General features: G+C 45.7%; 1 protein-coding gene across 3 annotated transcripts in view; it reads right to left on the bottom strand.

Annotated features, from left to right (window-relative positions):
• Nucleotides 1-24,462, bottom strand: part of HSF1 (heat shock transcription factor 1) — a 43,535-nt gene that overhangs the window by 5,312 nt on the left and 13,761 nt on the right. For 2 of the 3 annotated variants that reach the window (XM_068237851.1, XM_068237850.1), the window contains 10 exons: nt 13,436-13,544; nt 13,216-13,352; nt 12,920-13,044; nt 11,915-11,990; nt 11,191-11,252; nt 10,036-10,132; nt 7,443-7,567; nt 7,143-7,367; nt 5,395-5,493; nt 1,321-1,426 (listed from right to left, as the gene is read on the bottom strand). In XM_068237851.1, the coding sequence (XP_068093952.1) occupies nt 1,321-1,426; nt 5,395-5,493; nt 7,143-7,367; nt 7,443-7,567; nt 10,036-10,132; nt 11,191-11,252; nt 11,915-11,990; nt 12,920-13,044; nt 13,216-13,352; nt 13,436-13,544 (1,161 nt within the window). The remainder of the gene's footprint in view (nt 1-1,320; nt 1,427-5,394; nt 5,494-7,142; nt 7,368-7,442; nt 7,568-10,035; nt 10,133-11,190; nt 11,253-11,914; nt 11,991-12,919; nt 13,045-13,215; nt 13,353-13,435; nt 13,545-24,462) is intronic. The other variant, XM_068237852.1, reaches the window with a different exon arrangement.

Here is a 24,462-nt window from a genome sequence, read left to right as displayed (position 1 = left end):
AACCCTCGCCCCGGCTGTTGTACCTCACTAGCTTCCATGACACCCCCCCATCTGTTGTACCTCACTAGCTTCCATGACACCCCCTCCCCATCTGTTGTACCTCACTAGGTTCATAATCCTAGCACCTGTATAGTGCTTCTCTCCTATCGCACTCAAAGCGCTTGAGAGCTGCAGCCACTAAAGGGTGTGCTCAGTAGGCCAAGCTACATTGTTAGGGAGTCTTGCCTAAGCACTTCTTACTGAACAGGTGTTGGCTTACTGAACAGGAAGAGCCTGCACAGGAAGATTTTAACACTGGCCTCTATGTCAGAGACATAGCCCAGTACACTATCCTAGAATAGGTCACTAGCATCCTAGACTAGCACCCCCAATGCACTAGCTTCCACAACACCCTACCCCCAACCGACAGCTGTTGTGCCTCACAAGCTTTTAAGACACCCCTCTGCACCACCAATTGTTTTGCCGCATTAGCTTCCTAGAAACACCTCTGCACCCGCAGCTGTTGTGCCTCACTAGCTTCCTAGAAACACCTCTGCACCCCACTAGCTTTCCAGAAACATCCCCCGCACCGCCAGCTGTTGTGGTTCACTACCTTCCTAGACAGCCCCGCACCCCTAGCTGTTGTGCCTTACTAGCTTCCCAGAAACACCCCCAGCTGTTGTGCCTCACTAGCTTCCCAGAAACACCCCCAGCTGTTGTGCCTCACTAGCTTCCCAGAAACACCCCCAGCTGTTGTGCCTCACTAGCTTCCAAGACATCCTCCGCACCGCCAGCTGTTGTGCATCACTAGCCTCCTAGTCACGCTCGCATCGGCAGTTGTTGCGCCTCATTATCTTTTAAGACACACCCAGCTGTTGTGCCTCTCTAGCTTCCAAAACAACCCCTCCACCACCACCTGTTGTGCCTCACTAGCTTCCAAGACACACCCCCAAACCACTAGCTGTTGTGCATTGCTAGCTTCCAAGATATCGCCCCCTCCACCCCCAGCTGTTTATTTACTGGCTTCCAAACACTCTTACGCAACTTCAGTTTGCCCAACCCGAGAGTGTCTCAATCTACTTATACATCCTTCTAAAGTGTGTCTTTCTTCATTTATTTCCTCAGGAGTGTTTAGTCTATTTTGAACCCCCTCCTCCAAGTGCGACTCACTAGCTTTCTCACTTAACTGTACCGCCCCAACTTCAACACCATACCCCTCTTCTCATGTATCACCAGCATCCCTACATGCCCCTACCATAACGTAGCTTCCTCACCTACTTTAACCCACCATAAAAAAAAATTGTTCCATTGGGCAGAATGGCACATGAAGGGAACACTTACATCCAGGAGTGTGCTAGAGTCCATACTGAAACTGTGTGTGTTGAAGATGTTCTGCAGACTGTCCAGACCAGAGTCGATGACGTCCACATGATCGTTCAGATCATGCCTGATGAGAAGGATAAAGTAATTAAGACCTGTATTAGGAAAGCAGGAAATTTGGGCGCCGTCCGATATGCAACCTGCGGCTACAAATAGCGGGCGTTCACCTCCGGCGCCCACATTTCCCACCTTAGCCGGTATTAGTATGGGCACCTATGGAGGCATCCAAACTTCTGCAGCTCCTGATATTTTTCAGTTTTTGGAACAGAGGCAGGGTTGGTTGAGGTCAGGCGTCAGTGTGTAAGGTTAGGCGTCACATGGGATTTTGGGGGGGGGGCGGGAATGGGTCTTAAGATTAGGTGTCAACAGGACGGGGAGGGGGGTCTTTTAAAGCGAACCTGAGAGGGGGGGGGGGGGGGGGGGGGTAGAGAAAATTGATACATACCTCCAGCCCAATTGCTCCCTCATTTTCCTCCTGCGCCGCCTGGATCCTCTGCTATTTGGCCCGGAAAATCCTTCGATCTGGGGTGTAGTGCGCATGTGTGGCCCAGCCACATGCACACCCCTATCGCGCTCCTGTCACTGGTAGCATCCTGCGACTGTGACGGGGGAGTGCGCGCAGCCGGACTTTGCCTGCACCGACTGCACATGACTGAATTGCAGAGGATAGAGGGGGCGTAGGACGACAGTGAGGAAGTCATCATTGAGGAAGCCCCAGGAATGTATAAATATTTTAAATCCCCCTGTCTCAGGTACACTTTAAGGTTAGGCGTCACCAGGGGTGAAGGTATTTTAAGGGTAGGTGTGAGGTTTTTTTTTTCTTTTTAGGTTCGGCATCAGTGGTGGTGGTGTGTCAGCTACGGGTGGTTAGGGTCAGGCATCGGCTGAGGGGAGGCGGGGAATATTTAGGGTCAGGCATCGGCAAGAGGAGTGTTCTGCCTGAGAATAGGGTCAAGTTTGGTTGTAGTAAAATATCAGTATTATTTACCAATATTTTACTATTGTAATTAGCACTATGAAATAATACACTATTGGTACCAATATTCAACTAGCGGCTATTTTGGACACCCACATTTCCAGACGCCCGTTTCGCATGTACGCCTGAATGAGGAGGTCGCACTGGAGGTAAAGTGAACCTCATGAAATTATTTATACCTAGAAACAATATGTGGCATCAAATTAGGCCCAGAAGTGGAGGAAGAAAGAAGTAGGATCTGAGGAAACCGCCAGTAGAAAAGCAGGCCCTGACCAAGAGAGACCACAGCCGAAAGTCAGAGGCAGAAGAGGATAGGGTGACTCCCATAAAAAATGAGAAAGGCTAAAGTGTGCCTGTAACATAAAGTGCCCCTGGGGGGTACTTACCTCAGGCTGTGCGTATGTGGGCAGTGGCAATAGTAAATTGTATTGCCGCTCTGCTTCTGGGGGAGCCAGTGCTGGATCCAGCTTGCTGAGAAGGATGGGGGAAGCCAGAGGCTTTCCCTTCCCGAGGTAAGTAACCCCCAAGGGCTTTTGTTTTTATTACAGGTTTTCTTAAAGCGAAACTGAAATATATATATATATATATATATATATATATATATATATATATATATATATATATATATATATATATATATATTTGTATATGTATAAAAGATTAGCTTGGGGCTTCTGCCAGCCCCCTGTGCTGTCTCTGAACGATCCTACGGTCCCCCTCCGTGGCTTAATTTTAGTTTCACAGACTTTCAAACCAACGACTACTGCACCTGTGCGGCCCTGGCCTTGCGTGTTAACGCTCCTGTCGCTGGGAGCATCCTGCGCATGCGCAGTACGAGATTTTCTCGTACTGCACCTGGGCAGGACACTCCTAGCAAGGGGCGCGTGGACGCGCACAGCCAGGCGCAGTAGATATGGACTTGCGATACTGAAAGTGAGCCGCATGCGGGACCGGAGGATAGTTCAGAGACAGCGCAGGCTGCAGGGAAGCCCCAGGTAAAAAAATAATTAAAAAAAAAAAGGTAGAAAATCTTTTACAAATATAAATACATATTTCAGGTCCACTTTAAGGGTGAGGGAATGAACTACAAAAAGGGAGAATAAGAATGCTGTAGGAAAAACACCAGCAGAGTCATAACGATTATGGCAGGGAGCATACTTATTTGAATCATGTGTATTTTGCCGCATAGTATAAACCGCAAGCAAATAGCATACATATTAAGTCTATGGGCCACAAAAATCTCAAGTGTTCTTGTAAAAAAAAATGTTCTTCAAAACGCAGATCCAAAAGTACAAATGCAGAGAATAGCACAGAAATACACATGCTTAAAAAAGCATGCATTTCTGCACAGACAAGTGTGCTCCCAGCCTAAAAGTGTTTCAGAAAGGATATACTACAAGGAATTTCAGCAAAAACACAGGTGGTGCCACGAGAGGATGACAGGACATTAAAGATGCAATTCAATTGGTTTCTCAAAGCCCCATAATAACTAAAATAAGATTGTGTCTCCCAACTCCTTATTGCCCACATAGTTATCCTACCTGTGTTTGACCCAAAAGTACCGTTGTGCATAAACAATACAATTGTCTTCAGGTAACAATACAGTTTGCAAGCGCTGTAGCCATTTGGATCTTTATGTTATCGCCTGTTCAGAGAAAGCTGAACATGTAAGTTAAAAAGAAAAGCATTCTCTAACATATGTTAAGCTGTCTGAAACAGTCTCTGTTTAATCCGCATTTAGGGCTGATTCACACTGCAAGAGCTTTTTAAGCGCCAGTGATTTGAAAAGCTCTCGCTAATGCAATGCTATGGGGGATTTTTACAAAATCACATCACTTCAGTGAGAACACACGCGCTTAGAAAAGCTCTTGTAGTGTGAGCCAGCCCTTACTTAACAAACAGGAGCTTATCTTCTCTCCTCCTTATCATATGACTAGGCTCCAAGGAAAGTAAAAGTAGCGATTTTAACCATTTCAAGTATTCTTAAAAAACAGGAATTTTTTTCATGAATATTAAAATGGTGTGGCAAATCTATTCTGCTTCAGAGGAGAACAGATCAGATTACCTAGCAACAGAGCAAAGGGGCACGTATCATTTATTTACCCATAATGCTCAGATTCCCCAGAGCATCAGCTGTACACAGCTTTCTTATTACGCAGCCTGAAACGTCACATCTATAAAGACTGTTGGATGTTTGACACACGTTCTATAAATTGGCCTCATAGCTCATAAATTTAAAAAATGCTAAAAAGTGACAAGTCTTGAGTGAATATAGGATGATTAATCACAGACTGGAATGAAGTTACCATAGTACAGGCAGACCTACAAGCCCAGGGAGCAAGACTGTGCCAGCATTGTGATCAGGGGACCCTGTAAAACGAGGCCCATTTCCTGATGTGATGGGCTATAAGCAAGGGAGACTGTGCCAGCATTGTGATCAGGGGACCCTGTAAAACGAGGCCCATTTCCTGATGTGATGGGCTATAAGCAAGGGAGACTGTGCCAGCATTGTGATCAGGGCACCCTGTAAGTCTATGTTCACTTCCTGATTAGGGGAGCCTGTAAGTTGTGGCCCACTTCCTGAATGGATGCTCTATGAGGAACCTCTGCTGCAGAACATCTGGCCATATACCAGCCAATTTTTCAAGTTGCGCAATCACTACAGGAAGCTGTAAATCCATATAAATCATCACAGAGGGGAATGTGATTGAGGATGGACCTACTTGAACTGTGCCACCATACTATGGTCTCTTCCATTACCCATGTACTTCTATGCTTTCCCATGATCATGTCCCAGAACTTATACTTGGATACTGCACTGCTCCATTAGGCAGGGAATATAGAGCAACAGAACAAGAAAAAGGAAAAAAAGACAAGGAACTCATTTATGTCAGAAGTACAGTAAATAAGTGGGTTTAGCTGCAAGAGAGAGCTGGAGTCACTCTAGGGTGGGAATCTGCAACATGGGAGGTTTCAGGCACATTCTCTGTATGTGTGTTGTATGTATAACAGACTGAAAGGGCCATAGAGACTAGACACAGACATAAAACATATCTAACCCAGGCTCGCTTCTGCTCTGTAGTGAGGAAGAAGAGCAGCACGTGCAGCTGGGCAATAGCTGTGTCACCTCAGATCTCATCTGTCGACTGCTACCAATGCTGAAAGAGACAAACATAAGAGTATGGAGACAGCACAAAAAGAAAGACCACATGCGATGGCAGGAATCACCCTGTGTACAGCCACCTCACACAGGACACAGTCTGAGTGGAAATACACAGAAACAAACATGCCCAGGGGGATAATGGTGTGTGTGTGTGCGTGTTATGCAGGAGAGAAGCAGAGAGCAGGGTACAGAGAGAGCACACCACAAAGAGTATGAACAATCGATGGGGGACAGAAAGAGAGAGATAAGGCTAGAGAGAAGCAGAGGGCAGGTTAGAGAGTGAATCACAAAGTATGAAGGCAGGAGAGAGAGGAGGCTCAAAAGAAGTAGGGCAGGCTAGTGAGAGCACAACAAAAATATAAGAGATCGAGGTAGAGAGCGATAGAGAGAGAGGAGGCTGAAGAGAAGTGGAGAGCAGGTTAGGAAGCACACCACAAAGATTATAACAGATTGGGAGACAGCATTAGATAGAGATAGAAAAAGAAACATGAGGCTGGAAGAGGAGAAAGCAGGTTAGAGTGCACCACAGAATATAGAGGATCGAGGGAGAGATGATGCAAAAGACAGAGGAAAAAAAAAAAGAGAGCAAGTGCTGAGGAGAGAGAGCACTTAGGCTCGGTTCCCACTCGACCTTTCGTTCCGCCGGTCCAATCGGCACAGAGCGATGCACACCAGTTCAGTGTCAGCTCTGTTTTTTTCATAATGTTCACTTCCAGAGCAGATGTGTTAGCCTCATAGGAAAAATGGAGCAGGTCAATGGATCCATTTTTTTTTCTTTTTTGCACAAGTGGAATCGGACCCCATAGGATAGGAGGATCTGCTTCCTGTATTTCTCGGAGGTACAGAACGCGTACTGAAGGGGTATGTTTTCTGCACAACTGGGAACCGACAGTGGTAGGGAGAGCAAAGGAGAGAGAGAAAGAGAGAGAGAGAGTGCGCAAGGGAAAGAGAGCGCGAAAACATGCAAGCGGGGGTATGAAACAGTAAGGAAGATACATTTTCATGGTTGCATTTTGCATCTAACCAGGTTTATGAGAATATGTATTTTTCTTCCAACTCCCTTGAAACTAATTCGATATCTGCAGTGAAAATTGGGAACATTTCTTTTAGTTAAATGGACCCTGAAGAGGAAAATAATGTCCCAATTTCGATACTTACCTCAGGAGAGGGAAGCCCCTAGACCTCTGCACGCCCTTGTCGCCGGAGCTCACTCACACTTGCGCACTAGCACTGAGCTGAGGGGGCTTGGCTTTTTCCGTTTGCACTTATGCAGTGTGGGCTGAGCACCGTGAAACTTTGGGGGTTCCATCACTGGAATGGAAGGACCGGGGAAGCCTCTGTAGAATTCTGAGGCTCCCCTCTGCCGAGGTAAGTTTGTACATCTTTTCTCTAAGGATGTTCCAGATTTCCTTTAACTGGCCAAAATAAAAGGTGGTGGGAGGGAAATGAGAGGAAGACGTGAGGGAGGAGATGACAAGGAGATGTGACTACAGAGCACTCTGTCTGTGGAAATACAATACTGATGATAAAAGTGAGAAATGGAGAATAAATGTCATTCAGTGGCATCTAGGACTATATACATACATACGAAGTATATAGTCACAGCTGCGTGTGATCAGACCCATTAGATAGAGGATGACTTACTTGTCCAGTCGGGCCACACTCAGGCAGGGTTCAGAGGCTTCGGCCTGCGCCGCTCCTCCATCTTTGGTGTTGCCTGTCCCCTCGCTGGGCTCGTCCTGTAGGAGAGAGTCGATGAAGGTGGAAGGTGACAGAAGGCTGTCTACGCTTTCCTGGGACATTGGACTCCGTTCAGAGATGACTGGGCTGCCGGGGGAAGAAGGCTCTTCTTTGATGAGGATAACAGGGCTGCGGCAACAAGAAAGCAAAGATCAGAGCGTGAACAAGGAACATGAAATCGCCTCAGCTCAGAGCTGGACCCACCTCCCTTCTTGGCTGTGGCTTGGAGACACTGAAGGACTAGACTGCTCTGTTACATCAGAGATGATGGGTCCTTCTGAGGTGTCAGAAGAGAAACGAGATGCGTCCGTGTATCCAGAGAAAGTGGCCTGGAGAAGAGATATGCAGGAAAAAAAATTACCCAATGATTTATTTCATCCTGTTCTTACTTCAGGATTACTGCCCCCTGCTGGAGGGAGATATTTAATGCAATGACTCACTCTAATAATAGAGTACCCAGATAACTGATAGAGACCCAGAATCACTAGGATACAGTAAGGGTTTCAGACCAAAAGCCCTGTTACTAAAAATGTATGCTAAATATATTTTTTGGCTTCTTAAAACAGAAGGTATTTGCAATAATTCAGCTTTAAGTGAGCAACTATGGTTTCACATCAGTGGCGTAGGTAAGGAGCTGTGGGCCCTGATGCAGGTTTTACAATGGGGCCCCCCAAGCACTCTATACATGACAATTAATACAGCGCACCAAAACCTGCCAATGGTAACTACAGTGTCAGAGATGCAAGAAGGGGATGGGGAACAATCTGTTAATGATCACCACTATTCAAAGTATCTATAGAAGTGATTATTATGAGCACAGGACCAATAGAGAGCTAATACTGTGGTTGAGGGAGGGCCCTTCGAGGCCCCTCTGGCCCAAGGGCCCCGATGCGGTCGCTATCTCTGCACCCCCTATTGCTACGCCCCTGTTTCACATGATACATCACTCTTGAATATGCAAATCCGGAGCAGTGCTCTTCAGCGCAGGAAGATTTTGGCGCAGCCGACGCCACCATAGACTGTAATAGGAATTACAGCTATAGTGTGCTCAGTGAGTAACATCGACGCCTTCAAAAGATGGAGACGAAGTTGCTTTTAAAACACAATAATTTGGGCTCCAGCAATAGCTGGAAGCCGAATTATATCATTCCCCACCATTCATGGCGGCCTGGAGGGGGAATAGTAATTAACACGGCCCGGACTTGTGCAGAAGCAGGATCAGCCATATACCGGCTGTTTCCTGCGCCCAAATCTCCCAGCGCCGATTTCAAATGTGTGCATGCAAATCATCTCATTATGCCCCTGAAAGCCAAACATACATTCACATTCATCTCTTTATGCCCCTGAAAACCAGACACACATTCACATTCACCTCATTATGCCCCTGAAAGCCAAACACACATTCACATTCATCTCATTATGCCCCTGAATGCCAAATACACATTCACATTAATCTCATTATGCCCCTGAAAGCCAAACACACATTCACATTTATCTCATTATGCCCCTGAAAGCCAAACACACATTCACATTCATCTCATTATGCCCCTGAATGTCAAACACACATTCACATTCATCTCATTATTCCCCTGAAAGCCAAACACACATTCACATTCATCTCATTATTCCCCTGAAAGCCAAACACATTCAGAACCGCTGGTGTATAGTGAGGCTATAGCTTCTAGATTTTAAAGAGCCACTCCAATCCAACATGCAGAAAGCTTTGTGGTCCATATCTGTGCATAGCATGGATTGACATGGCTCTGTGGCAGGGGTGACAGACTCAAATACAAAGTGGGCCAAAACTGAACACTGGTACCGAGTCGCAGACCAACACCAATGTCCAGTGAACCACCCCTCTTCCCTTATAAAGTTCCATGATGTCTAATGCCCCCCCCCCCTCAATACAGTTCTCAGGTGTCTAACAGCCCTCCTCCCACTCCTATACAGTTCCCTTGTGTCTAGTGGTCCCCTTCCTCCCCCATTCAGTTCCCTGGTGTCTACTGGCCTACTCCCCTATACAGATCCCTGGTGTCTAGTGGTCCTCGCTCCCCTATACAGATCCCTGGTGTCTAGTGGTCCTCCCTCCCCTATACAGTTCCCTGGTGTCTAGTGGTCCCCTCCCTCCCCCATTCAGTTCCCTGGTGTCTAGTAAACCCCTCCTTCCCCCATTCAGTTCCCCATTGTCTAGTGGTCCTCCCTCCCTTATACAGATCCGTGGTGTCTAATGTCTCTTCCCTCCTTCCTCCCCATATGGCTTCTTTGGCGATATAGGGCATAACCTCCAACATAGCTTCCCTGGTGGACTAGAGTGGGCCAAACACAATGCAAACTGCAGATACCACTTGCGGACCAAGTTTAATAGCTCTGCAGGCCATATTTGGCCCGCGAGATGGAGTTTGATGTGTATGCTCTATGGGACAGGGCTTGAACCAGTACTCCACTTTAATAATGCAGTGAGAGCACTCTTCAAGTAAACCTGTGACAAAAAAGGGCAAAAGATAGATATTTCCCTCAGTAGGGAGAAGCTTCTGGATCATCTCCACCCCACCGCTGCTCATCGATACCCTCATCATCTTCACAGCCGTGCTCCCATTGGTGTACGCTCTTGTACATGAATGGCAGGGCAGCTACACAAACACATTTGGCAAGAGAGGAGGATGGGAGAAGCATCTAGATCATCCAAAGGCTTCCCTCTACTGAGATAAGCACCAGTATCTATCTTTACAGGTACACTTTAAACTCATACAACACTATGTAAATCTACCTCTTCACATGCCAATACCCCTCCACTTACTGGGAAAGCAGCTGTTCCATTGACGTGCTCCAGGGAGTATTGCCGGCTGTACTTTGGTAGAGAATGCGCTGTGCTGCTGTCATTCAGCATGAGTGGTCTGCAGGGAGAGAACAAATTACACTCACCTCTAAAATGCAATATGGCTGAGCTGCATAACTACAGCTGGGGAAGGGGAACTCGGGTCTGTTCATAAAAACATTATTTTGTAATTCTATAATACTGACATCTCCTGAAGTACTAGCACTTGCAGAGTAGGTTGCCAGATCCCTCCTTTCACAGTAATGATTTTTCCCATGAAGGTATGAGTGCAGCGTGACCCCACTTTTGACTATAATAAAGAGGTCCGCCAGCACTTTCTCCCGTTTCTTCTCTCCACCACCAAGGCTTCTCCCTGTCTCTTTAACTCTGGGGAGCTGAGTGTCACGCAAGTCAACACTAGTAGCACTGTGACACATATCTTACGTGACCACTAGAGGCCTCTAGTGTCTGTCATGTGACACAAAGCTTCCCGATAGTGAAGAGACAGGGAGACGCCTGGGCAGTGAACAGCAGAAGCGTGGACAGGTAAGAGTAAGCTCCGTTGCCACGCCAGTCGGCTCGAAGTTGAATGCTGCTACGACGCGCTACTAACCTGCCACTGTTTGAGATTTTTCATCAGCCGCAATGAACCATATCTGGCCAAAAATTGATCAGGAATCATTTAAGTCATCAATATCTAGCATATTCAATCAAATCGGCCAGGGATTTGATTGAATATCGGACTTAACAGACACATATGCCTCCTCTCCCCAAACTAGCTACAGCATAGTCTCCGGTGGGGATTGCCTGATGCAGGATACATCTGCTTGCCAGTTGCTTGAGAAACTGGCCAAAAAAGCAGTAATCTCCCTCCAGGTGCAGGCAGAATAATCACCGAGCCTCCATCGACCCTACATTGACGTCCAGCATCACCTCGTGGGTTCCTATCAGCTTTCTGTGCACGGAAGCCGGAGTGTCAGCTGGCCCGCATCGGGTCATGTGACACACTGACTTGAAAGCACGGAACACCAGACGCCGCTAGGAGCCCACAAGGTGATGCAGGACGTTGCTGGAGGATCGGTGAGTATTCTATGCTGGGAAAACCCATGAGAACACTACGACAAACTACACACTCACATTTTCCGCTTGACTCCCAGAATCCGGTTGGATTGGACCAGAGAGATGAGGAATTGAATAAGCTGAAGAAAGAAAGGGAAAACGTTAGATAATGTATGTGCTGCTTTCTCCTCACCTCCAGTCATGGGCACAGAGAGCCTTCAATGTATTATATGACTTGGCAATCTGTCTGCTTTAGGCTCTGTTCCCACTCATCACAAAACTGACAGTAAACTGCTACGATTTTATATACAGGACACAGGAGTCGTTCACACTTGTCATTCTGCAATGGAGCTGCAGGATTCATTGTGGTAAGTGGGCCGCACTTCTGTGCAGTCCCTGATAATCCCAAGCAGGCGGATGCATTCCCCATATCGCATATCATAGTAATGCATCTGCCCTGGGCTCCAGCTAGGCAACAGCAGATTACACCGTCCTCTCCTGCTGGCCGTACATGGTCCGCCCCAAATGAGAACCGAGCCTAACTCTACACACAACCCAGATACATGTGCTGCCTCTCATCCACTATCTTTGTATCATCTAAATATCATGCACCCCATCTATTCATTCCAGTTAGTCTGCACATCCCTTCCATTTACATGCCATGCACCCCCAACTAGATTTAGATAGCCATTGCTCTCTGCTCCATTTATGCATACTGCACTCCCACCCCTCTATCAAGCTATCCATGCATCCCACCCTGCTTCCTCTACATATACCCACTGTGATATTTACATTCCATTACCTTATTTACAACTTTCTGCTGCTGTGCATGTTTCTGACGTAGACTGGCGACCTCCCTCCAGAGCGACTCATTCTCACTGTGGAGGTAAATACAGAGAGCAGAGTCAGTGATGGAGGCAACAAACGTCTACAGAGGTAAATCTGGAGGGCACAGTAAAATAGGACTGTAAAAAGAAATGGGTTCAAAAATAAAAAGGAACCATAGCTGGAATTCATCTATGTTACAGAGTGGTCTGGTTTCCATTCAAATTTTTTGTTTAGGGTGTGAGCTCCAGAATACACACGTGGGGAGTTGGGGACCACTCTTTAGCTGGGCAGAATCAGTGGCATAGATTGCTGGGGGGTGGGCGCAGGTCAGAGGAAGACCTCTGGCAGTGTGTAAAAGAGGACTTATCACTTTCGGGAAATCCCATTTGGAAGTATAGGGCAGGATTTCAAAATAATTGATAAACAATTGCTTTTAGATGAAAACCTGTGTTTAATATTCAGACTTTTGATTGGTTACCGCCCTCACTGGTACTACTCCATTATCATTAGCAATTCAGGTAAAACCACTAATCAATCAGATCACAAAACGCAATGCTCTTCCCACTTCACAGGTCGGTCAGGGTTAGACTAGCCACAAACTGACAGACTGATAAGAGACGCACAGAAATGACCAACAGTGATCACTGAAGTAAACATGTAGTGATGTTTCACTCAGATTGCTTTAAACATGCTGCAATAAAGAGTGAACACCCCTTGTCTTCTTCCTCAGCACTAGACTGGGTGTTTGAAAATTAATATAGGGGAAACTTCAAAGCATTTACTTCAGTCAATTTGTGTCCTTTGTTTTTCAGTTCCTGCCATGCTTGTGCTGGGAGATATATGTACAGTATATGCTTTTAAACAGCTGTCCAGTCCCGCACTCCATAGGCATTTGACCTGAGCGACTGCCTTTGTCCCTCTAGTTTGTCTGCAGTCAGACACAAACGTAAATATTTAGGGTGAGGTTTGTACTACTCACTGTTTCATGGCTAGTAGTCGGCAGTCCATACTCTCCTGTTTGCCTTTCATGACTTGTATGTCGGTCAGCAGCTTGCCAACATTGTCCTGGCGAACTTTCACGTCCTCCGTTTTTGCTCCAGACAGCTGAAATGGAGAGAAGAACTGTGAGTTTGAAAGTTCTATCCTATGATTCACCTCTTCATGTCATGACCTCTATGCACTGGAGAGACCTCACTACCAACCAACCATCTTCGACCTGTCCCCTGATATCTACAGCACATTTTATGCTTTCTTTGATCGCTGCTCCTCACTCACATTATTAACTTTTCGCTTGATGTTCTCCAGCAGATGCTCGTGACCTCGGATGAAATACGGATGCTGGAACTCTGTATCGTCTTTCTCAGGCTTCAGAAGTCCTCCCTGCTCAATGTGGACCACTTTACGGAAGCCATCTAGGTAGAGATGTAGAGTTTGTAGAGGTCAGTGCCATTGTGTGGAGAAGGTCACATAGAGGATGGGCACTAATGATACTTACACATATTGAGCTGTCGGACAAAGCTGGCCATGTTATTGTGTTTGAAGTACTTTGGAAGAACCTCTTTGGCAAAGCAGCCCTGGTCAAACACATGGAAACTGGTCCCCTCCTGTGTACAATGAAAGAAGGAACAAAATAATAAACAAAGTGCAACAGGAGGATTCAAGATAATGCAATATGGCATTCATAGACAATTACATATGGTGGCTAAGCATGTGCGTAAAATTGGACTGCTCCACAAACAACGAGGTGTGCTAGAATCGTACCATGCTTCACTAAAAATAAGCTATGACCCAAAAATAAGCCCTAGCATGATTTTTCAGGATTTCTGAGGATGTTCAAAATATAAACCCTACTCCAAAAATAAATCCTAGTTACAGTTCAAGTCAATTTAAATAGTGTTCGGGCAGCTACAGTATACATTAAAAATTTGATTGACAATAGAAAGCACTGGCCTTCACCAAGGAAAGCAGACGCCCCCCCCCCCCCCCCCCCAAAAGAGTCACACTCAAAACATCCTCTGAAACCCAAAACAATAAGGATTAGCAATTGCCGGGCTCTTTTTTTTTTAAATGTAGGTAGTTGTAAGTGGGAAAAAAATAGAGTTACAAGAAAATCATCATGGATTTCCTGGTTTGGAGAGTTATGATGGAAGTCTGTAACTGTCTATATCATACATGTCAAATCTGGCCCTCAAGTGGTTTCCCCACTTTGAATTATATTTACTTGTTTGCCTCTGAAGAAGCGGGGGAACCCGCGAAACGGCTGTTAGGCCAGACCTTTTCACTCCTATGTATTACTTGCACCTTTTGTATTAAAAAGCATTACTGGAATTACTGCAACTGGTGCATGATCTACTTTTCTTCTTCAACCAAAACCACTTTGCATTATGTTTGGCTCACTGTAGACCACCAGGGAAGTTATATTGGAGGTGAAGCTCTAGAATACCAGGAAAGTCATATGGGGGAGGCAGGGGGAAAGCACTGAACACCAGGGAAATGTATAGGGGAGGGAGGGGGCCACCAAGGAAATTTAAAGGGGGGAAGGTGGCCAGTAGACATTGAGGTTGGCCCGCGACTAGGTCCCAGTGTACAATTTCGGCCCACTTTGTATTTGAGTTTAACACTCCTGGTCTATATGCATGCTGAATTAGTGTAGCTTTGTACAATTAACAAGCTGACACATCATTGCATTCCAGCGGTTCTGGAGGGGTCTAGCTTCCATGGATAACAAAGGATGATTTGCATATTCAGCAGTGATGGATTGTGGGACACCTCATATGCTCAATCCAACCTGAATAATCACAAATATCTTCTGTTTTACGAAGGCAAAATTGTTTTACAAAACATTTTTAGTAAGAGGGCTTTTTAGTCCCTTACACACTCCTAGCAGTTCTGGCTCACCATGAGCTTGCGGGGCAATCTGTAACTCAGGGGGTTTCAAGTCCTACTCCATAGAGCCACATTAATCCATGCTATGCACTGATGAGGATCAACGAGTTCAAAACAGTCTGTATGCATGTTGGATTACTGTGGCTCTGTACAATTAACAAGCTGACACATCATTGCATTCCAGCGGTTCTGGAGGTTGTCAAGTTTTCAGGGACAACAAAAGAATGAGTTGCATATTTAGCAGTGTTGCACTGTAGGACACCTAATATGTTCACTCCAACTTGAATTATCGCTAATTACACATATTAATTCTGGCTCACCATGAGCTTGCTGGACAATCTGTAACTGTGAGAGTTATAATGATGATCCAGAATGTGATGACATACCTATAGGAATAAACGTTGACTTTTAAGGGGTAAAAATAAAAATAGATTGTAGTTCATGGAAGAATTAGACATCCCCTGGAACTAAGTTGTAATGCATCTTTTGGAGCAAAAATTAAAAGGACACCCTGTCTTTTTTTTAGTGCAACCATATAACATCTTCAAACAGAAAATCTAGCAGTATCAAAAATGTCCAGCAGGTGGCTCTATTAACTTTACTTCATATGCCCATCTAATACTTAGTAAGATCCATCAAAATGATAATAGTGACAGAAATATGGCCATGCAAATTTTCCAGTAGCTAGCAGGCCTCATCTACTAAGCAATGCTGACAAACTAGAAACCATCCAAGACTCAGCTCTCCTCCATTTTCAGCAGAAAAGCAGAAGTCGTTTTTCTTGTCACTTGCTTATTTTGTCCTGAATGTAAGGATTCTTTCTGTAATTGCACACTACATATGAAAGGACACCACCAGCAGGTCAGGTGCTCATTAGGAGGCCTGCAGCAAACTCAACATAGACACAAAAATATAAAAACAGGGAACACCAAGAGCCCCAATAGTGTAATACGTACTGGGTAAGGTGGCAATAAATTCGTATTGCTAGATACTTACAAGCCAGGGCCACCAGCAGGTAACCACTGTAAAGGCAGGTGGGGAGATTGTCCTGACCCCACTCAGGATTAAGAAGTCGCTCTCTGTAGACAGGAAGAAAGGGTAGCAACCCTCCACCAAGGGTGGGCTCAAAATTGTATACAATGAACAGAGGCGCCAAAAGTATAAAATTAGATTAAAGGAATACTCAAGTCTAAAAAAAAAAAAAAAAAAAAAAAAGATATTTACTCACCCGGGGCATTCCTCAGCCCCCCGAAGCTGAATGGTGCCCTCGCAGCCCCGCTCCGATCATCCTGTCCCCGCCGGCGTCTACTTCCGGGTTCGGCGACAGCCGCCAACAGGCTGGGAATGCGGCTGATTCTCCGCGTTCCCAGCCGCTATATCACCCTCTATGCTGTTATAGCATATACACGCTATAGCAGCATAGAGGGTGATATAGCGGCTGGGAACGCGGAGAATCAGCCGTGTTCCCAGCCTGTCGGCGGCTGTCGCCGAACCCGGAAGTAGCCGCCGGCGGGGACAGGACGATCGGAGCAGGGCTGCGAGGGCACCATCCAGCTTCAGTGGGGCTGAGGTATGCCCCGGGTGAGTAAATATTTTTTTTTTTACTTAAGTATTCCTTTAAATGAGCTTAAAAACCAACTCAAATGGCAAAAATGAAGAAGGAAGTGGTGGTCTTACCTCCCTCAAGCAGACACGACAACGACTGCGATTCAGACAGTCAAACACATGTATTAGAAACTCCCAAAAAATTTTGTAACGCGTTTCGCAGGCTCAATCCCGCTTCATCATGCAATACAGGGAGGAGTATCAACCGATCTGCACAAGGATTCAAGTTAAGCACCTCTCGCACACCGGACACTGGTCTACACACTGCATTTTAACAAATCTTTGTAAAATCCTGTGAATTGAAGCAGACCTGTAAACACATTGTCCATAAATACTCTGAGTGGCTTCAATATTTTCTTTCTTTGGCTTTTTTTAACATAACATATGGAGTGAGACCTTAGCCTGAGATATAACTTGGGCGTCCCCTTCCTCCTTCATTAAGCTGCTTCCATTGGCCAACTACTACTATAGCGAGTTATGCGATACAAGTGACGTGACTTGTGGGCTGAGGTCTTCAGTTAGCCTTGAGCCAAAGAGATACAACTGTAACGCAGGAAGTCATGTGTGAAAAGTATTCAAGATTGCTGCCTATAGCAGCCAGCCATATTTATTGTTTCGTTTGCAAATCAGGACTGGAAAAACGTCCGGAGGCTGAAGGAATGTTTCAATGGAACTCCATCAATTAGAGACTTAAAGGTGGCCATACACTGGTCGATTTGCCATCAGATCGACCAACAGATAGATTCCTCTCTGATCGGATCTGATCATAGAGGGATCGTATGGCTGCCTTTACTGCAAATAGATTGTGAATCGATTTCAGCATGAAACCGATCCCCTATTGAAGCCTGTCTATATTCCCATACATATGAACTGAACATGCCTATGCAACAGCTGAAAGAAGCAGTTATTGACAGAGACATCTGGCATACAGAAGTACATATGGTCACGAAGTGTCCGAGTTGGCGTGTATTTTGGCCGACGGGGACCCGATCCCTTGGGTGACATTGGTTTGTCAGGGCTCCTCCCCCTCCCTGTTGCAATGTAGGGAAAAAAGGGCTGCAGATGTGACATCACATGGTGAGCAGGAAGAACAAATTTGTCGGCTGTCTCTCTACCAAATTGAACCACCTGGCGGATCGCTGTCTGGGCGGTGGGCGGGGTCTGCTGTACACATGCCAGATTATATGCAGAGGTGGTTATTGACCGCCTCAGCCAACTTCAATCATAAACTGGTCGATATGGCCATCAGATCAGAAAGGGATCTATCTTCCATACACAGTACACATTTTCAATCGTTTTCAGCAGGATTTGAAAATCTGTGTGACCCCATCTTTGTCCTAAATTGCCCAGATATGGATTAAAAGAAAAAAAAATCAGCCGGTGTATGGCCACCTCAAGTAACAAAAACAAAGTGATTGAGTAGTGTTGACTGTTGAGGAGTTCAGACATGCTCCCTGACTGTTCCTGCCCCCAGCAGTGTGTTTCTGCAGGTAGGCTCACCTCCCCTCTCTTCCTGCCTGGATTGCATTTCCTGTGGTCCTACCTGCAATAGACTATTACGTTAGGCAGAGAGTGGGAGGCAGCCGGATCTATCTCACTTACAGAAATAAGCTGCTGGGGATGGTAACAATTACAGGGCAGTTCTCCACCAGTCACACTAGTTGGAGCTTTGCTGTCTTCTTTAACTTTGGACAGGCTTCATCTGACACAGGTTTGCTTTATGGTCCTGGCAATCCGCACAGGTATAGGTGTTGTGCTGATAAACAGAGGAAGTTTCAGCCTCACAGACAATCATCATCAGGATCTCAGTGACTGGCTGCCCCCCTCCCCCCCTCCTCTCTCTCCATGCTGGAGGGTGGCCAGACCGCTACTAGTGCAGGAACATTACACCCCTTAACACAGCAAATGATATCCATGTGTGAGTGCAGGGATCGCCTTACAGAGCTGGCAGGGAAGACGTGGAAAAGCAGAGAAAGATGACAGAATGGAGAAACACAATTACTGCGTCCAAACTCACACAAAGAGCTGCAGCAGCACGAGCCGCAGTGGTACAAAGGGGGAGGGGCAGTACCCAGACACTATCCTGCTCCATCTACAGATCCCGCCTGCTTCAGGAGTCACACCTCTCCTGTCACCAGGGAGGTACCAGGCATCCATGGTACAGGGGCATCTTGTGGATATTTCCCCAATTTATATGTCCCCCTTGTGTCCACTTTGTACCGTTAGTGTCTCCCTTGTGGCCTCATCCATGCTCCTTGTGACCTCTTAAATGCACCCTATGTCCTCTTAGGTGGCCCCTGTGCCCTTTAAAGTGTCCTCTGTGTCCTTTAAAATGCCTCCTTGGGTCCTCTTAAGTGCCCCCCCCCCCGTGTTCTCTAAAGTGCTCCCCCTGTGTCCAAAGTGCCCCCTGTGTCCTCTAAAGTGCCCCCCCATGTGCTCTTAGTTGTCCCCTGTGTCCTTTAACTACCTAAGGACCGCCTCAAGCCAATGGGTGTGAACGCGGCGGCAGCCCCAGGACTGCCTAACGCCAATTGGAGTCAGGTCCTGGGGCTGGCTACTGCAGGAGATCGCGCACACATCTCCTGTTTGAGGGGCGGAGCTCCACGCTGTCTTCAGTCTCCGAGCGGCGGGAGACTGTAAGATGGCGAAACGTCTTTTAACTAAGTACAGCACTGCGCTCCACGGCAGCGCTGTACTGGGGACAGCCGTGTGACCGTTTAACACGGAGGATTACCGCTGATCATCGCTAGCATCCAGCAGTAAGCTGTAGCCTTCAGACTCCCCAAAGAGGAATGGTCCAAAGTACCTTCAACCAGAATCCAGACTCTCATTGGAACCTACAGGAAGCGTTTAGAGGCTGTAATTTCTGCAATAGGATGATCTACTAAATATTGATTTCATTTCTTTTTTGTGGTGCCCAAATGTATGCACCTGCCTAATTTTGTTTAAAGCATTATTGCGCACTTTCTGTAAATCCAATAAACTTAATTTCGCTTCTCAAATATCATAACAACCAACGATTTATACAGGAAAATCATGACGATTGACAAGGTTGCCCAAACTTTCGCACCCCACTGTACACGTCCAGTTAGGCTTAAAGAGGAACTGTTGCAAAAATCGTAAAATTTAAAACACATACAAATAAGAAGTACATTTCTTCCAGAGTAAAATGAGCCATACATTACTTTTCTCGTATGTTGCTGTCACTTCGAGTAGGTAGTAGAAATCTGACATTACCGACAGGTTTTGGGTCAGTCCATCTCTTCATGGGGGATTCTCAGCATGGCCTTTATTCTTTATAAAGACATTCCCTGAAAAAGATTTATCCAAAGATACTGGCCAGCCTCCCTGCTCACCATACACTTAATTGGCAGTTGGACAGAGCAACTGCCGTTCACTAAGTATTTATTAAAATAAAAAAAAAAAACCTGAGAACCCCCCCATGGGAAGATGGTCTAGTCCAAAATCTGTTGGGAATGTCAGATTTCTATTACTTACTGTAAGTGGCAGCAACATAGGAGAAAAGTAATTTATGGCTCATTTTACTCTAGAAGAAACGTACTTATTATTTATATGTGTTTACATGTATTCTGCCTGTGAACTTTGTTGCACGTGAGAGATAAAGGCTGCAGTATATGTGTATGTTTATAGATAAAGGAAGTTGGCACAGTTTGTTTATTTTTTCATGCCTGCCAGCATCAAAGATGCTGACCTGCAGGCTCACGGATGTTCAGACATTACACAATCAGTATCAATTACTTCTTGATGTATCTTCTATTTTTTGAAAGGTTTGCTACCCTCAGTTGGGTTACATTAGACAATGCAGAGGGTAACTGAAGATATCATGAATTAGTAGCTGCACAATGCACCTTCAGTAAAAACTTGTTTTTTTTGCAGATTTTTAATACTCAACAAAGCTATACAAATACATAATTAAAAATTAAAGGATACCCGAAATGACATGTGACAGACATGTGTATGTACAGTGCATAGCACACAAGTAACTATGCTGTGCTCCTTTTTTTCTTTCTCTGCCTGAAAGAGTTAAATATTAGGTATGTAAGTGTCTGACTCAGTCCTGACTCAGACAGGAAGTGACTACAGTGTGACCCTCACTGATAAGAAAATCCCCTTTTTATCTCTTTCTTGCTCTCGGAAGCCATTTTCTGCTAGGAAAATGTTGTATAATTTGAATTTCTTATCAGTGAGGGTCACACTGCAGTCACTTCCTGTCTGAGCTAAGACTGACTGATACCTGATATTTAACTCTTTCAGGCAGAGAAAGACAAAAAAGAACACAGCATAGTTATTAGTGTGCTATTAGGCACTGTACATACACATGTCCATCACATCATGTCACATGTTACTTCGGGTATCCTTTAAAGAAGGAATGTTTTTTTTTTTCAGTCATTAAAATCACGTGACTTAGTGCTGATAAGTGTCCTAATTACTCAAGGGAATTATATCATTTTAGTGATAGTCATTCTTGGCCTGAAAACCACAGGTTACATACACACTGGTGTTTGCCGTGTATTTCTTATGAATAGTAACAATTATTATAATTATATATAATCTTCCATGCAAAAATTGTGAACATATTACACAGAGTTGTACAATAAATAACAGAGGCAACAAATTACATGTAACACGCAACAACTATAACAGAGGAAGCAAGCTTACAATCTACAGCACCCTACAGATGCTAGATATTTTTTCTCTCAAGAGGACTGTTCATAATTGGCTGAAATCTGGCATCAGTATAGGAGCCCCATGACAAAACTGATGATTCAGTAGTAAACCTCTGGGTTAGATTACTCATGACTGAATGCTATTGTCGTCCCTGCAGCATGGTATCTCCCAGCCGTTCTCTGAACAACTGACAGGTAACTGAGCAGTGCGTCTGTACAGCTCCTCAGCACAAAGATCACGGCTCATTTTGGTGAGCACCCGGCTGTCATTGGCTCGCCGCCTCACGCTTCTTCTTCTATGCTGTAAGCAGAGTTGCGTCGGCTCTCTAATCCCCCTCGCATCCCATCCGGCTACTTTTTCATGCCCTCCGGCTGGGAAGAACACTGTGGACCTATCACTCAAAGCAGAGGGAAGAGAATTTAGGGAACGTGCTATGTCCACTAGTTCTGCATCAGTTTTTCTGCATCCAGATTTCTGGATGTGGCTATTTAGGGCCTGTTTCCACTACACGCAGATTCTGGATGCAGAAAAACTAAACTCCTCGAACGCCTAGTCCACCAACGCATTACCCAATACATCAACACCAATACCCTACTTGACCCCCTACAGTCTGGATTCCGACCTGCACACTCAACTGAAACAGCCCTCGCCAAGGTGGTCAACGACCTTACCCTTGCCAGGGCCAAAGGCAGTTATTCCATCCTGCTCCTCCTTGACCTCTCTGCTGCATTTGACACTGTTGACCACTCCCTCCTACTCCAATCACTACAGTCCATGGGCATCCATGGTCTTGCCTTGGCCTGGATCTCCTCCTACCTATCCAATCGCTCCTTCACCACTTCCTTCAATGGCTCCTCCTCAACCCCTGCCCCCCTCTCAGTTGGGGTCCCCCAGGGCTCTGTTCTAGGCCCCCTTCTTTTCTCCATATACACGTCCTCAATTGGCCAGCTTATCTCCTCCCTGGGCTTCAATTACCACCTTTATACAGATTTACCACCATACCCCCGATCTCTCATCCACCACCATAAACAAGGTCTCCTCGTGTCTCTCAGCAATTTCCTCCTGGATGTCAGCTAGGTTCCTAAAGCTTAACCTAGACAAAACTGAGCTCCTGATCTTTCCACCCCATGCTGCTGCACCCCTCCCAGATTTCCACCTCACAATCGACAACACAACCATTCTCCCTACCTCCCAGGCCCGCTGTCTGGGTGTCACCTTGGACTCTGACCTCTCCTTCATCCCACACATCCAAAACATCACCAGAGCCTGCAATTTCCACCTCCGTAATATCTCCAAGATCCGCCCCTTCTTAACCCCAGACACGACCAAACTGCTCATCCATGCCCTCATCCTCTCCCGCCTTGATTACTGTAACTCCCTCCTTTCTGGCCTCCCCCTGAAACGCACTGCCCCCCTTTAATGTGTGATGAACGCGGCTGCAAGACTCATCCATTCTTCGCACCGCTCTGCATCCACATCTCCCCTTTGTGAATCCCTGCACTGGCTCCCTATCCGTTTCAGGATAAGTTTCAAGATTCTATGCCTGGCGTATAAATCTGTGCACAAAACCTGCCCTACCTACATCTCGGAGCTTGTTCACAGGTATACACCAGGTCGCCCCCTCCGTTCCTCCAACGACCTTCGCCTCACCACCCCACGCATTTCACACTCCCATGCCCGCCTCCAGGATTTCTCAAGAGCTGCCCCTACCCTCTGGAATGCCCTTCCACCACCCATCAGACTTTCTGCCTCTTTCAAAACATTCAAGCAAGCCCTCAAAACCCACCTCTTTATGATGGCCTACCCACCTCCTACCACACAGTAACTCTCTAAGGAATATTTAACAGCCCCCCCTAGTGTTTCCACCCCTCCCTTTAGATTGTAAGCCTCTGGCAGGGTCCTCCACTCCCTAGTGTAATCTACAGGATCATGTGCTCCTGTCCTATGACAGCCTGTACTTGTATTACTGGGCCTACCTAACAAGCCCATATCGCATGATCATGTATTTTGTACAATTTGCATGTATAACTTTGTTCTATGTGTATAACCTTATGCCTGTCATCCTTGTATCATTGTATATATTTATTGTCCAGCGCTGCGTAATATGTTGGTGCTTTATAAATACAATAAATAATAATAATAAAGAAAAAACATTTCTTTGCTACAGATGATACAAATCTTAAAATACTGTAAATCTCAAGTGTTTCTACTTCCTGCTTTCATGGAAGTAGACTTACTGTTAACATCCTGTGCTTTCAAATGAGTTTATCTGCCATGGCAGTCAGCTGACACAGCTGAGGGATCAAATTACACCTTGTGATTAGACACAGATGAGGGGGAATTAGACAGGCTAAAATCTCTAAATACATACAGGGAGCATTGCTCTATGTTTTCATTTTGTCCTGTGCAAGAGGTCAGGTCCACTAAGTATTATGTGTTTGAATGCTGACAAACTGCAGCTCAAAATGATCACAACCATAATGTGTGCTTGTAAATATATTCTGGTGACCGCACAGAAATCCTCTCAGCTGGGTGTAAGTATCTTCATTGTCACCCTGCTAACTAAATGGCGGCTACTAATCACATGTAGGATGATCTTCCTCTACCTCTGTATTTGTACAGCAGTCAGAGTGTACTATGGCATGCAGAACAAACATTCTCTGTGCATCTTCCTTTGTTTGTCTCTCATACTCTGCTCACAAAGAAGGGCAGCAGTGAGTAAGCTGTACACTACCAGGCACTGTGTGGATGATAAGACACAGCACCGCATTGCCACAAGTACCCCCCCTTCCCAACAGATTTCACACTTCCTTGCTGCTTCTTCACAATGTCATGCAGCTGTTCATTGCTCTGTGCTGATACACTGGCTATTTACAGACACTGACATCAAACAGGCGATACGCCCAGAGCCTTGAGACACGTTACTGATAGGCCTTGGGATGGCACTGCTGCCATTTACACAACACATGCGCTACTAGCGGATTCATTCATTACAGACACAGAACAGGGCAAAATCTAAAGTCCCGGCACAGCTCACACCCACCTGCTGATCTCTCTACACTTCCCATACAATCTTGCCTGTACAATCTACGTAATATATAAGCAACGTACGCACTTTAGATTTCTATCATTTGAAATAAATGCTTTCTATCATCTTGGCCGAAAAAGTAAAGTGTGTAAAAGAGTCTTCCGATATTGCAGAAGTACTTGTTTGCGATCACTACTAAGGGTGGCCGTAGATCTAGCGATGATGGTATGATGGGCAAATTCGACCAAGAGACAGATTTCCCTCTAAAGTAATCTGATCAGAGAGAGACCGGTCAGCTGCACATACACCCTTGG

The sequence above is a fragment of the Hyperolius riggenbachi genome, chromosome 5 (assembly GCF_040937935.1).
Source record: "Hyperolius riggenbachi isolate aHypRig1 chromosome 5, aHypRig1.pri, whole genome shotgun sequence".
Classification (NCBI taxonomy): domain Eukaryota; kingdom Metazoa; phylum Chordata; class Amphibia; order Anura; family Hyperoliidae; genus Hyperolius; species Hyperolius riggenbachi.
Note: the sequence above shows the minus strand (reverse complement) of the source record. Positions and strands in the feature narration are given on the sequence as shown.